Genomic DNA, 14571 nt, shown 5'->3' on the forward strand with positions numbered 1-14571 from the left:
CTGTAAATTACTCTTTCCGTCACCTCTTAGAAATATGAGGGAACATATGTTTGGAGTCCACCGTAATTACTGTAAATGTTGCAATTTTTTTTTGGATGGATCGAAGGATTGATTTCTCCGTGATGCTTTTGACATGTTAAAAAAACGGCTTTCGCTTTGATTTTTATTTGTTTCCATTTTTGTTCTGTCGCTGCATCCGATTCCTGGTAACAAGGTTGAAATTGGATTTACTTGCTTTTTTTACAACTATACAAACGTTACATTGAGGAAATTATAAATCGGAAAATTGTGCGGAGAAAATAACCATCGGAATCGGCATAATAAATTTTGTACGCCAATTATGGTATCAATCATTTGATATAAGCTCACGATTGTGCAATTTAAACACGATTTGTTCAGGATAGATTTATAACCGACATAAATATCTTGATATAGATATACGTGCTTTGCATCGACTTTACAATTTTATGTACTCGTCCGACATAAATTGTAGACACATTATAACTTAACAGGAAACCCACGCGAACTCGAAAAGTAAAACATTAAATGGAAATATTAATTTCACGGTTTTTGCAACATTATCTTTATGTCACGAGCGAGTATCGTTGTAATTGAGGTCAAAGCAATTTCTCAAACATCTCCGTTTTTTGGAATAATAAGCCGCCCAACAGCAAAAAAAAAAAAAAACGCTTGTCTTTATTAAATTGAATAAAACATTAGATTGTAAGCAGAGCCATAAAGCGACACTGCTCGGATATCGTTTTCTGAGGATTTAATTTAAATTTACAGACCGTTAACGACTTTGCTGCCACACGCAAGTGTCATGTTTTGAATATATTACATTTTTATTCAAATATTCCGCCGATATTTTCACGTTAATATAAATTTTACATTAACTCGCTGCTGGAATTTTTAAACCCTTCGTATCGTTCGTGTACATCGCACACATCACGTGTAAATCAGATTTTATATCTGAACTTGCAGGACGTACAGTTAATTGCATTTTTCCTTATAGTTATTCTCACCTTGTTTAATTAAGTCCCGCACACCGCAACGTATGGGAATATATTTCGCCGTCCTCCAACCAGAATTCCAACAGCCACCGGCGGCATGTGTTGTCCCGCTTTCGCATTTATGCGGGAACATCCAGCGAACTTTGTAATAGTTATGGTTTTCCGTTATGAACACCCCTCACTTGACAAACAAAGGTCGGCCTTAACGCTGTAAATAGACGTGCTAAGTAAATGTTAAGACCGACTACAGAAGAGTTGGCAGATGTAACGTCCGAGAAATTATGTCCATTGTTCGTGTGGCTTTCGCGCCGGAGGTCGCAAGACTTACTTACCCCACAGCTTGACACGGATTATTAATTAGTTTGGACGTGGCGTGAATTTAAGAGGTGCTTTGAAAAATAATGGTTCGTGTATCTGATAAATTGTCCTACAGCTTTCAGTGCTATAAATAAATTGAACTGTTAGATAAAATTGATTTTATGTAATAGATTAACACACCAGTAAAGATGTGAATATTTTTACATGCTGTTATTGTATCAGTTAATTTATAGAATACTACTATATCGATCAATGCTTTTTTACAGAGTACTGTAATAAAATCATCATTGAACATGTCGCCATCTATTGGTAAGTAGTTTTTTATTGTTATTTAATGTTAATTAGGAATTGCACATTTCTAGTTAAATGCGATTAAAATATTTTATATTTTATTTAATATTACATTATACTATTTTTATAATTATTTATTTTGTATCTAAAACAAAATAATTCATTCTTAAATTAGATCTTAACAAAATAAAGGCGCAATATGGTTGCTAACAGAAATAGCACACATTTAAAATGTGTATATTTATTAAACAATTTATACATAACTTTAATAAAATGTTAATATTATGTTGGATACTCTTTGTTAATTATAACAGCCTGTAAGCGGTGAGGCATATATTCACTGGGATATAGGCAATGATTATTTGAAATTAAATTCCACGTCTCTTCGATTACTAACCACAATTGATCTGAATTTCATGATATTTAGTGTTTTAATCGACACTTCATGTCATTACATAAGTTTCCAATTGAATTTAGATCCATACTTTGCCTTGACCAATCGAGAACCTCAACATGATTATCTTTAATCAAGTCTGATAACGCAGGACTGCTGCTTCGGACCATTGTCGTAGCTGAAAATCCATTTTATCAGTAAAAATGGTACACCATGACAAGAAAAGTAAGCCCAAACAACGACGTTTCCTCCACCGTGCGTGGAGTTCTCTTGGCCAAAATTCTATTATATTATAAATATATTTTTGTACAAACTTTAGTCTTGTCTGAATGTGTAAATAAAGTGGAAAATGTGAACAAAACAGATTCTATAATTTTTCAGTTTGATAAAATTTGTTTTATTATCTTAAAAATATATTAAATGTCTAAGTAAATTGGAAAATATCTATGCATGTTATTTATTTATTTTTCTTTATTGAAATACATAATTTCAACATAATTTTGACATTTTGAAATTATTATAAGCAAACCTTTTTTATGTCTAAAATGTTTTTTTTTTCCAAATTGATTAAATTATTTTAATTATCTTAAATGTATATATTATTAAATATCTAAATAAAGTGGAAAATGTACACAAAAGGCAGATTCTATAATTTTTGTCTACGGCTGTCAGTACGATAAATAAATATAACTGTTAAATAAAATTGATTTTAAGTAATAGATTTAAACACCAGTAAAGATGTGAATATTTTTACATATTGTTATTTTATCAGTTAATTTATAGAATTCTGCTATATCGTTTTACAGGGTACTGTAATAAAATCGTCGTTGAACATGTCGCCATCTATTGGTAAGTAGATTTTTATTGTTTGTATTTTAGACATACCTCTGCTTGGAAATTACTGTCTAATGTTAATTAGGAATTGCTCATTTCTAGTTAAATGCAATTAAAATATATTATAATTTATTTAAAATAAATTTCATGGTATGTTATTTTTAATGTCATTCCATAAGTTTCCAATTGGATTTAGATCCATAATTTGCCTTGACCAATCGAGAACCTCAATATGATTATCTTTGAATCAATTTTGATAAAGCATGCTTCGGAACATTATCCCGCCTAAAAATCCATTTTACCAACAATTTTATTCAAATGGTACAACACCATGCCAAGAAAGGAAACCCCAAACAACGACGTTTCCTTCAACGTGCATGGAGTACCCTTTGCCAAAATTCTAGAGGATTATAAATATATTTGTACAAACTTTAGTCTTGTCTGAAGTGGTTTCTTTACTGAAATACATAGTTGTAAGTTTTCTTTCCATCGTTTTTAAGATATGTAACAAAAAAAAAAAATAGTATAAATGAAATATATATTTTGTTTATTGACTGGATAAAATTTGCATAAAATCCTTTTGAAAAATATTAGAAATGTCTTACAAAATGGTTCATTTTATTTGCCAATTAATATTTTAATGTAATCTTGATCTAATTAACAGAACGGGATAAGCAAATCACTTATATTTATTCATATCGTGCACTCGCCAAAACAAGCTCTAACAAAGCCATTACTGCGGCAAAATATGGATGATAAAACTTTTGTTTGGGATGAATACATTAGTTAACCCTTTATCCCGGGATGTATAATAAATATCTTGCTAAAAACTTGTTGATGTTTACAGATGCATAATGGTTCTGAATGGAATTAGAGTAACGCTTTTAAAACATTGCCTCGTTGAACTCCATTAACCGGGGGGACGGGAATATTACAACAATAATTTAAGAAAATTAATTAAATCGTAAAATAAATTAAGTACACGTTCCCTGTGTGATGCTGTGATGTTGTCGGCTAATGAACTGGCAAATTCGCCCCATGGTTGGCTCGTGTTCCATATTAGTTTCAGTGACTGTTGCCCAAATACACACATTCAGGTCAACTCGGTCGTTTGCCACTACATATGTGTGTACAAAATGGTAGATTTGCACTTACTGTTTTAACATTTTATTTTTGAATTTTTATAAGAGGTTTAAAACACCAGACGTGTTTTAGATATGCATTATGCACGACGTGGATAAATGCTTATATAAAATTTAGCATTTTCCTAAAGTGTTAAAACTTGCTCGGCGATTAATCTTTTGAATGTTTTGTTTCTCCGTTCAGCCCAAAACGTACATTTCTCTTTATAAATTATTAGAGTATCCGAAAATTTATGTCATTTTAAATGGTACGGCTAAATTTTACCACCAGTAAATTACTCCACCCCATTTTTTTGCGTTATAATTTATATTGGGGAAAACGGTATCATGTAATTGGGATTTAAGGCTCAGTAATATCATTTCTTTTGAATGTGAATCGTATGGAAATTCTTTCGGTCCATTTTACTGAATGGTTTCTGCCCAGTTCTTTGTCAAATTGAATTATAAAGCAGGTTTAATATTTACAAAACAGAAAAACTGGTCCATTTTATTTTATTGATGTTTAAACTGCTATTGGGATTCATTCAAAATACTGCAGTGAAAATTCCTAGAATTTACTGTAGTCTTTGAAACCTGACATATATTTAGTTTACAGTCAGTTCGTGTTTCCAGTCGGCGCATGTACAATACATACAAAGCATCGTTTACATGTTTTCAACGAGTTTATTGTTGTATTTCCTTGTCAAAAGTTTTTCAGCAACTAAAGTGAAGCTCATCAACATAAACTAATTAGTTACTTAGTTATTTAGTTTCACGTATGAAGACTGGAATGAATGCAGCCTTAATTATTTTATTATTTTATATTTCCACTAAACGAACGAAATATTATCCCCGGCTGATTGTATACATCGTTGATTCCATTCTAACCGATCTAATAACGTCATCACATATGGATTAGCCCCTCTGTGATTCCCCGTGGATTTGGCACTGCATTTTCTCATTTAATTCGCGGCGCGTTTAACCCTCTCAAAATCATTACGACGCGTTCACATATGCATGGGCTTATTAAGTTGGCGGAACTTAACTTGTATTTATTGGGTCTGGATCGCGATATGCCGGATCCTGTCGGAAAATGAGATTAGTATGCGAATTAATAAAAGTAGCAGGTTAATTCAGTTGTTGAAGTTTGAAAATTTGTAGCTTTTTAATTTGTGCTTAATTTGTAGAATGTTTTTCTGTTTTCCTGTTTACTTCTTTGTTTATTTATTCTTTGTAAAGTAACGTAATTAATATTTACTTATAATTTAAATAACTGTTTTTCCAATTAAAATTATTTAATTAAAATAAATAATTGGATGAATTATGAAATTTATAATTCGTGCGAAATACAACATCATTTTAATTTAAGTAAAATAAATAATTTCATAATTTAATCGACATGTTTATTTAATTTAATAAAATTATTTCTCACACCTAATTTTATTTTAAGTAAGATTTTGTTATCTTACGTATGATTTTTTAGTTGATCAAATTAGTACTAAAAAGAATCTATATACAAGCATATAAATTTTAAATTGTTTAATTTAAATTAAATAATTTTTTTTACATATATCAGATGAAGTTATTACAACCCAGATTCTATAATGGTATCTTTCAATTGATTAAATTTATTTTATTTTTTTAAGTCTAAGTAAAATGGAAAATTATTTATTATTATTAAACCAAGAAATAAATCATTGTTATTTCTTTACTGAATTACATAATTTAGTCAATATTAATTATATTATCTTAAAAATATTGTTTATAAAATATATAATTGTTTTTTTATTGAAACTCTTTTATGTCTAAAATGTTTTTTTCTAGTTGATCAAATTATTTTAATTATCTTAAAGGCATATATTATTAAATGTCTAAATAAAGTGGAAAAGGTACACAAAAGAAATTCTATAATTTTTCAGTTGAATAAATTTGTTTTATTATCTTAAAAATATATTAAATGTTTAAATAAACTGGAAAATATATACATGTATTTATTATTATTAAATCAGTATCAAACCAATAAATAAATAATCTTTTTTTTATTGTAATATGTAAGTTTGACCATATTGAAATTATTATAAGCCAAGCTCTTTTATGCCTAAAATGTTTTTTTAGTTGATCAAATTTATGCTAAATATCTTAAATGAATATACTATTAAATGTCTTAATAAAATGGAAACTGTACCTAAAATCAGATTCTATAATTTTTTATTATTATTAAACCAAAAAATAAATAATTGTTTTTTTTATTGAAATACATAATTTTAACAATTTGAAATTATTATAAGCATTTTAAAGTATTTTAATTATCTTAAATGCATATATTATTAAATGTCTAAATAAAGTGTAAAATGTATATAAAAGATAGATTGTATAATTTTTCAGTTCATTAAATTTATTTTATTTTTTTAAAGTATATATTACTAAATGATACATGTTATATATTATTATTAAATCAAAAAATAAATAATTGTTATTTCTTTACTGAACTACATAATTTTGTCAATATTGAAATTATTCAAGCAAAACTCTTATGTATATAATCTTTTTTTTTCCAGTTGATCAAATTTATTTTAATTATCTTAAATGCATATATTATTAAATGTTTAAATAAAGTGGAAAATGTACAGAAAAAACAGATTCTATAATTTTTTTATTATTATTAAACCAAAAAATAAATAATTGTTTTTTATTGAAATACATAATTTTGACAATTTGAAATATAGTTCAATAGAACTAAAAAATAAGTAATTGTTTTTTTCTTTACTGAAATGCAAAATTTTAACCATATTGAAATTATTATAAGAAATACTCTTTTATGTCTAAAATGTTTTTTTTCCAGTTGATAAAATTTATTTTACTTATCTTAATTGCATATATTATTTAATAAAAAAATATTTTTTCAAGCTAAAATTGTTTAATTAATATTATATTTTATTAAAAAAATATATAAATAACAAAATATTGCTGTTAAAATTGTATTAAAAAAGTTTTGGTTATTTTAAATAAAACTATTTTTGTCTGTAACACAACATCGAATATTTTAATTTTAACTGTTTAAGCTTTTACGACCATTTTTATTATTACGGTCGTTTCTCCAATTCGAGTGATTGACATTTTTTGTGCTTTTAATTATAGGGAGTACCTTTTCTTTTAGCTGTCTTAGGTAGTGCGTCATACTCTGATATTATCTCTGTGTCTATTCAAGTAACAAAGAAGAAACTGTCAAACTTGACAGCTCCACTCAAAATATGTATTTTAATTTTGTTAAATAATATTAGATAAAATAGAAAATTAAACTTGATTATCGATGCGGAATAAATTATTCGCCACCATTTAATATTAAGTTAAAAATAATGCGCTTTTAAGTTAATTTCCTGCAAAACTTTGAACGCAATTTATAATCCGAAGGCGTCCCATTAAAATACGTAAAGCGTTCGCAGTTGGAAACGACGCCGATATGCATATATATTTTTGCTTCGTGTCCTTGCAATCGGCCGAAGCGCGATAATTACCCGCAACAGTGAGTGTATTAAAGATGACGTTATTGCAGCAAATGTCGGACGATAAATCGTCACGTTATCGCGCCATGCACGATTACATTACATTACCGCGTCGGCGGCCAACTCCTCAATCTTAACACGGAAACAAAACGTTGCGGGCGGACGATCCGAAAAATCGGATAATGCATTTTCCTTTCGTCCGGGAATTTCTGCACGTACTTTTACGAGTGCATGTTTTATTTATGATGTCTGCCGGTCCGTGTGACAAATACAAATACGCCATCAGACATTCACAGACGCCGTAACGCCGGATACGGCGGCCCGTTGGGCTAAAACCCCTGCTAAATTCAAATTTTACACAAACAAACTTTCGCAGTCGCGGCGCTAAAAATATTTTGTTTTTTGCCCGCCCAAATCCGGTGCGGATTTTTTTTAAATGTTATCACTCTTGTTTCGAAATTATGAATAATAACGTAAATTACAACTAATGCGACCGGATCGTCGGAGACGTAGAAAAAACGGAGAACTAATATATGTAAGCGTATAAAATACATTTTAGTCCAATTTCGTAAAAAGCATTTCCACGCCTTTTTTGGCTCTTGACGTTCCGGCGTCGCAGATTGAGAGCGCAACGAATCATTTGCATCGAGAGGAAATTAGAAAACTTTTATGTCTTTTGGCCGCCTTTCAATACTTAATTCGCAAAAGGACCGTACTAAATTTGTACCATTTTATAACTAGTTTTTTTCGCGTGCATAAATGACAGCTTAAAGACGTGTTCACAACACAAACATCGTCTCAATATGGAATAAATTACTGTAAAAATTCAATGTTGTGTCATAACATAAAACTTTGTCGAGAGCAAATTAGTTGCAGCCCAGCTCGAGAGAACAGACACAATAACTTTTTATTACGGAAACTTTTATTCTTTTATATAAACTTTTCTCCAGTGCGGTTTTTGTCGTCTCGGTCAAATTTAATTTGAACAATCCTAATAAATATCTCTTTAATATCAACCACTTTATGATACTTTACAAATGGCAAAATGTATGCGTGCATGTATATTCATAAAAACGTAAAAGCTTTCCATAAAATGGAACTTCTTCATAAAAGCGTTTAATGCTTTCACATGTTTATTGTATTGTGCATTCTGAAGTCACGTCTACGATAAATTTGTAAAGGAATTATAGAGGGTGGCCCATGTAAAACGTAAAAACTTTTTGACTAAATCCAAAATTATTAGGCTGATGCAAAAATAATCTCGGTTTTTAACCATTAACATTTTTTATAATAAACGAAATAAAAACCATTCGAATCAACAGACTTTTGCCAACCAGAAACAAGCTTATTTATGAATGTCGCATAGAAATCCGGAGGTCTGGAGGCAATGGAGTCATTGAAGGTGTTTTTGACATATGCTTGAAAAAGTGGTGGTCAGTGGGCGAGAGGTCCGACGAGTATGGCGGATGAGTAAAAATTTCATAGCCCAGTTCGTTCAACTTCTGCAGAGTCGGTGCAGGCTATGGTGGCTGCGGCCCTCTTCATCTTCAAGTCTCTCGTCACCACTGCGGAATTTTCTGAACCACCATTATGCCATACGTTTATTAGTTATTTATTGGGCCAAACGCATTGTTCATGTCTCGAGCTCCCGTGCGAATTTGCTTTTTGTCTATGCCCTTTTGAATGTCCTAAATAAACTAGTCAGCATACTTAAAAATAAAACGAGTGACACAGTCAGATATATTAAAAAACTCGCTTTAAGACCATATATAAGATGACTATATTTAAAGGTTAAGGCTTTCGTGACCATTGTTTCCATATCTGTAGTGGCTCGGGTTTATTGGGCGACGTTTTTTGGAATTGTTACCCTGATGTTTCGTTAGCACGAGTGGCTTATATGGTCTGTCCAAAATACATAAGGATAATGTACAACTCCAAACCATCGATATTACTCCTGGTCACCAACATATAACTTAGCTAAGTATCTTACCACATTGCTACAACCTCATGTTGGAAACACTCCAACATTTATCAAAGATTCCACTAATTTTGTTGAGATATTGAAAGGATTATATCTTGATGTAGAAGATAAACTGGTCAGTTTCGTCGTAGTGTCACATTTCACTAGAGTTGCTGTCAATGAATCCTTAAACATGTCAGAAATATTGCCAACAGATATAGTGGATCTTTTCCGTACGTGCCTTACTGAAAGCTATTTCGTTTGGAACAACAAATTCTACGAACAAACTGAACGATTAAAAATGAGCAGTCCTCTTAGTTCAGGGATCGCCAATTCCTTTATGGAAGTTTGAACAAAAAGCGATTGAGACACAAACCTTCTGTTTGGTATCGTTACGTGGATAATACTTTCGTGATATGGAAACATGGACAAGATAAATTAGATCAGTTTCTAAAACACCTAAACTCTAAACGAAACAATATCAAATTCACAATGTAATTGGAAGAGAACCAAATACTTTTTTTGGATGCCCTAATAAAGAAAGTGGGTGAACATTTAGGCTGTATACCGAAAACCTACACACCGATCGGTATCTACATAAACTATCTAACCATCATCCTAGTCAAAAACAAAGGGTCATTAAAACACTAACCGAAGGAGCCAAAAGAATATGTGCCACAATACCACCTCGCTGAAGAACAAGAACTTAGAAAAAACACTACAGATCAACGGATACAAACGCTAAGAAATAAGACATACAATGAGACCTCATAATAATAAAGATCCACCTAGTGGGCCCTTGATTGGTAATTGGCTCCCATATATATATAATATATAAAGTCATCGATAGAATTGGAAAAATCTTATTGAAAAATAAGATCCATACTCTTTTTATACCAAGGAAGATTCAGATCTGCCCAAGATAGGAGAGACCATCAAAGAGCTTCAAACGTTCAATAGGTACTAGGATTAAAGAACACAAACGAAACTGTAAACTATATAATCATATGTAAAAGTAAATAGTATAAAAACCGAGATTAATAAAATTGATCTCAACCTATAGTGCCCTACAGAGCGTTTTCGGTGAACCACCGCGTATTACGACCACAGCAGCCAAAACATCCAAACGCCAAAACAGTTTTAATTAAACATTTGTTTAATAAAACATAATTAATTGATAAGCGTTGGGCGTAAATCACAAATTATATTTATTTTTTAGCAACAACCAGGATAAACATACGTACACGTTATGTTTTTATGGCAGATAAATATTTTTATGGCTGTTGATCCAACAAATGTGTGCAGGTTTTAATTATCATGAAAGCACTTAATTTGCATATCTCTGCAGTCCAGGACACGTAAAAATGTCCGCCTGACCTTGAGTAATGTTCAATTTTACCGAGTGTGAAATTATAACGGGGTGTTTATATTTATGTTTCAGTTCGTTCACCTTTTAATTTAAATAATTCAGTTTGCACCGTCTAAATTCACATACCGTGCGAATTTTTTCTCATTAAATAATAAAAGAATAGAAACAAATGACCTTCCGGTGGGAAAATTTTCAGCGGGCTATTTATTTTAGAAATATTTCAATTACACATCCACACCTGACCCTATAAATTCCATTTAATTTACTCCCCGATCCGCACCACACATTACATATTTCCGAGGAATAAATTTTGCCCTTCTCTAACCTGAATTCCGCGAAGCATACCCCAAGGCATGTGGCTCTTCGTACCGCCTCAACATTTATGCGAAATATCCGAACGTCGGTTAAGTCAAGTTTGTCATAGTTATGGTTTTATGTTTTGAAAACACCCCAATAGAGTCGGGAACTTTATCGGTGCAAATTGATGGGGCGTGTGTTAAGTCTGGATACACGCTGTATTATCAGTGTGGCACGTTCTTTGTTAAGATGAAGTTGAAAAAGTGTTAAAAACGTCTGAAATTAGGTCGAGAACATGACTGCAAATGCATTTTCAACTAAAGTATGTGTTAAAACTGTATGTTAATAATGATCAATTCTAATGGAAGGTAATCGCAGTAAGAATAATCAAGCTAGATTTACTAACTATAATTAAAAATTTAACAGTTATCATCTCATTATAGAGTTCATCTCAGATAAATTTGGTTATTGATTTTAATTTGTCGATTAGTACAACGAATTGAATAATAGAAGAAGCATTCTTTGTGGTAGAAAGTTGTTAAAGAAGTCTTTGAAGACTTAATTTCATTGGTGAAAAAAAAAAACAACAATTAATGAAATATTTAAGCTCAAATACACTCTAAAACTTACTGGGATATTGTGGCTTGAGGTTATTTTTCAAGGCATCGATTTGGTTATAGAAAGTCATATGTTTCTATTTATTGAAGACATTGGATAATCAGAAGCACCCATTAAAATTAAAAAATTAAGTGCTAATGAAATTAGTGTAATACCTTGAACAGCACAATGCCCAGAGTTTAATCCAATAGAAAACCATTGGATTTAATTTGAATTGAATCTTGCTCAGTTTTACTTAGAAATCTACAATCAGTGATTCAAAATGTCAAAAACATCCTAAAACTCATTGGGAGCCATTGTGGCTTAAAAATATTTTTCTAGGCATAGATTTGGTGATTGAAAGTCATATGTTACTATTTACTGAAGACATGAGATGGGCTTTCTATGGCTAGAAGTACCCATCAAAATTAAAAGATTAAGTATTGATGAAATTAGTGTGATACCCTGAACACCACAAACCCCAGACTTCAATCCAATAGAAAACCATTGGATTTAAATTGAATTGAAATTATTTGATTTTCCTCAGTTTTATTGAGAAATCCACAATCGGTGGTTCCAAAGAGAAAAGAGTTCATTACAAATGTTTTAAATTCAGTGAAGAAACAAATATTTCAAAGACATTGTTCATACTGCCTGGTACAAAATAATTAAAGGTTCTAACATCTTCAAGTTGGACCAAGAAAAACTACACGACTTACAGACATATTAATTTTACGCATCGATCAAGACACTAAAAAACAGTATTTCAAATAAAGAATGAATTAAAAACGAACGAGAATTGTTCTGTGTCAGATATGACCATTAGACACCGAGTAATATAAAGTTTATTTGGAGACTAGCAAAAAACTTACTTACAAAAGTCCACAGAAATACACGAGGAAATAAAATTTGGATGTTTCAACAATGGGCCATGTGGTATTTATCGACGAAATCTCATTTAATGTATTTTTATGAGATGATACTGGATATATAAAAGGCCCAAAAGATTATAGTCATCATAGTATTTAAGTCTAGTCAGTTAATCTTACAGAAAGGAACGTATTAATCTATTTACATATGTTTTGTATTACTATCCTATCGAAATGTGCAACTTACGGTCAGTTCTATTCATTAGAGTAATTAGATTTCAGAACATTTACATAAATGTTACTGTCCATTTTTCCATCAATTACTGCAAATGGACCAATGTCATATACAATTAATCGTTATTGAAAGACTAAGTTCAATGTTCAATAATATTTTATTGCATGTGTTGTTTTCAGAATTGTACACAATTAAAATTTGGTAAAATATACAGAGGTAATATAAATCATAGTACAGATACATAAAACATGATGATTTTGAATGTAATTGTTTAGTCAGGAGGTAAAAGTATTCATTGATTATAAATCATTTCAAATTTACGGTAATAGTAGCCAAATATTCGTACATAAGAAGCTTGTAGGTATATGTGAATAGACTCAGTTCAACAAATATAATATGTATAAAGTATGTATATGGCAAATGATAATCCATAATTGGATTATACGTGTGATGTATAAAGTGTATAAAATGTATATGAAAATGTATAAGTGCCTTGTAGGTTTCTAGACGAAGCATCTGGTATCTGCATTGCATATTGCCAGACAGACGCCGCAATTAAACTTCGATGACATGAGGCTCAGCACGATGAACCAGTTGAACAGCACGAACATGCCTGACAGGCATTTGGCCAAGTTGATTTCCACGTTTCCGAACCAGGTGTCGATGCAATAGGGGCCCGATCCGATCAGCTTCATGCCCAGGTACAACATTAAAAACGGCACGAAAAAGACCGGATTAGTCTGAAAGATAAACGTCATGAAGTTTGAGGTTAGGTATGGGGGGCCCCCCACCTCCGTCTAGGGCCACTTACCACCAGGACTCCCAACAGTACGACAGCATAGTTGACGGCGGAATAAAGGAAGGACAGAATGCTGTGCTCCTTGGTGGCAGCCTTGCGTTTGCTGAACAGGACGTCGCAAATCATTTTGATGAAGTTGAAGTCAAAGTCTAGAGTTTTGTCATCCGATGTCAGATTATTATAATTGATGATTATTTGTGTGTGGGTCTTACCAAGCTATGTTAGTAATGGTCAAGAAATCGACGTACCACGGCGGCACTCTGCAGCAGACTTTTGGATGCAATCGTTCGGTGGGCGGTTATTGTGGAGCGGAGAGAATAACGTGTGTACTGCACGTTGATCACACAAAAACTGATCTGATCGTTTCTATGGTGAAGGATTTTGTTATTTAGTTTATGTTGCTCACTTGATAATTTTTGTTGAATCGAACTTTCCAGAATGAATACAGGGGATTAATAAATATGTATAAAAAATAAATTGATATATGTTGCTGTTAGAATCATAATATCAACTTAAAATTAATGGAAAACAATTTAAAATGGTTTAAATGATGTAAATGTATTTGGTTTTTGCAGAAGGGATATTTTTATTGAGTTGAACTATAGAGAAATAAAAAACATAGAAAAGCATGAATCGGAGAAAGTAATCTACGTTTTTAACATCCTTCAACTTTCATTTTTGCCAACATAAGTAAAATCATGCTTCAAGTAAAAAGTTCTGGACTCGTGGAAGTGAAGATAACGTTAACCTCAGATATAGTGGGTTATGTGAACGTCTTATTTAACATTTTGTGTCTCTAATATGATATATGGTCCTGCAAGGTCACGAAGAAGTAGAACGCCTTGTCTGTTGATTTGGTACTTTATGCACAATCCACCATATAAATTCTTCTTTGGATTAAGACTTTAATTATCAAGTTTTATCAGCTTCAACCCATTGTCTAGATCTGTTTTGAGTACAAGAACGAAATT

General features: G+C 31.3%; 2 protein-coding genes across 2 annotated transcripts in view; both read right to left on the bottom strand.

Annotated features, from left to right (window-relative positions):
- LOC109609633 (inactive dipeptidyl peptidase 10) overlaps positions 1-14571 on the bottom strand; it is a 187205-nt gene that overhangs the window by 81785 nt on the left and 90849 nt on the right. The gene's annotated exons all lie outside the window — the stretch shown is intronic.
- Positions 12940-13965, bottom strand: LOC109609646 (uncharacterized). Its single transcript, XM_020026354.2, has 3 exons — positions 13813-13965; positions 13613-13749; positions 12940-13541 (listed from the first exon to the last, which is right to left on the bottom strand). The coding sequence occupies exons 2-3, from the start codon at positions 13724-13726 to the stop codon at positions 13305-13307; spliced, it is 351 nt and encodes a 116-aa protein (XP_019881913.1). The 5' UTR covers positions 13727-13749; positions 13813-13965; the 3' UTR covers positions 12940-13304.

The sequence above is a fragment of the Aethina tumida genome, chromosome 1 (genome assembly GCF_024364675.1).
Source record: "Aethina tumida isolate Nest 87 chromosome 1, icAetTumi1.1, whole genome shotgun sequence".
Lineage (NCBI taxonomy): Eukaryota > Metazoa > Arthropoda > Insecta > Coleoptera > Nitidulidae > Aethina > Aethina tumida.

Bases quoted from the DNA above. Each gene is read 5' to 3' on its own strand.
- LOC109609646 (XM_020026354.2), bottom strand. From the start codon at position 13,726: ATGATTTGCGACGTCCTGTTCAGCAAACGCAAGGCTGCCACCAAGGAG. The intron at 13,542-13,612 runs GTAAGTGGCCCT...TTTATCTTTCAG, and splicing joins TACTGTTGGGAGTCCTGGTG to ACTAATCCGGTCTTTTTCGT.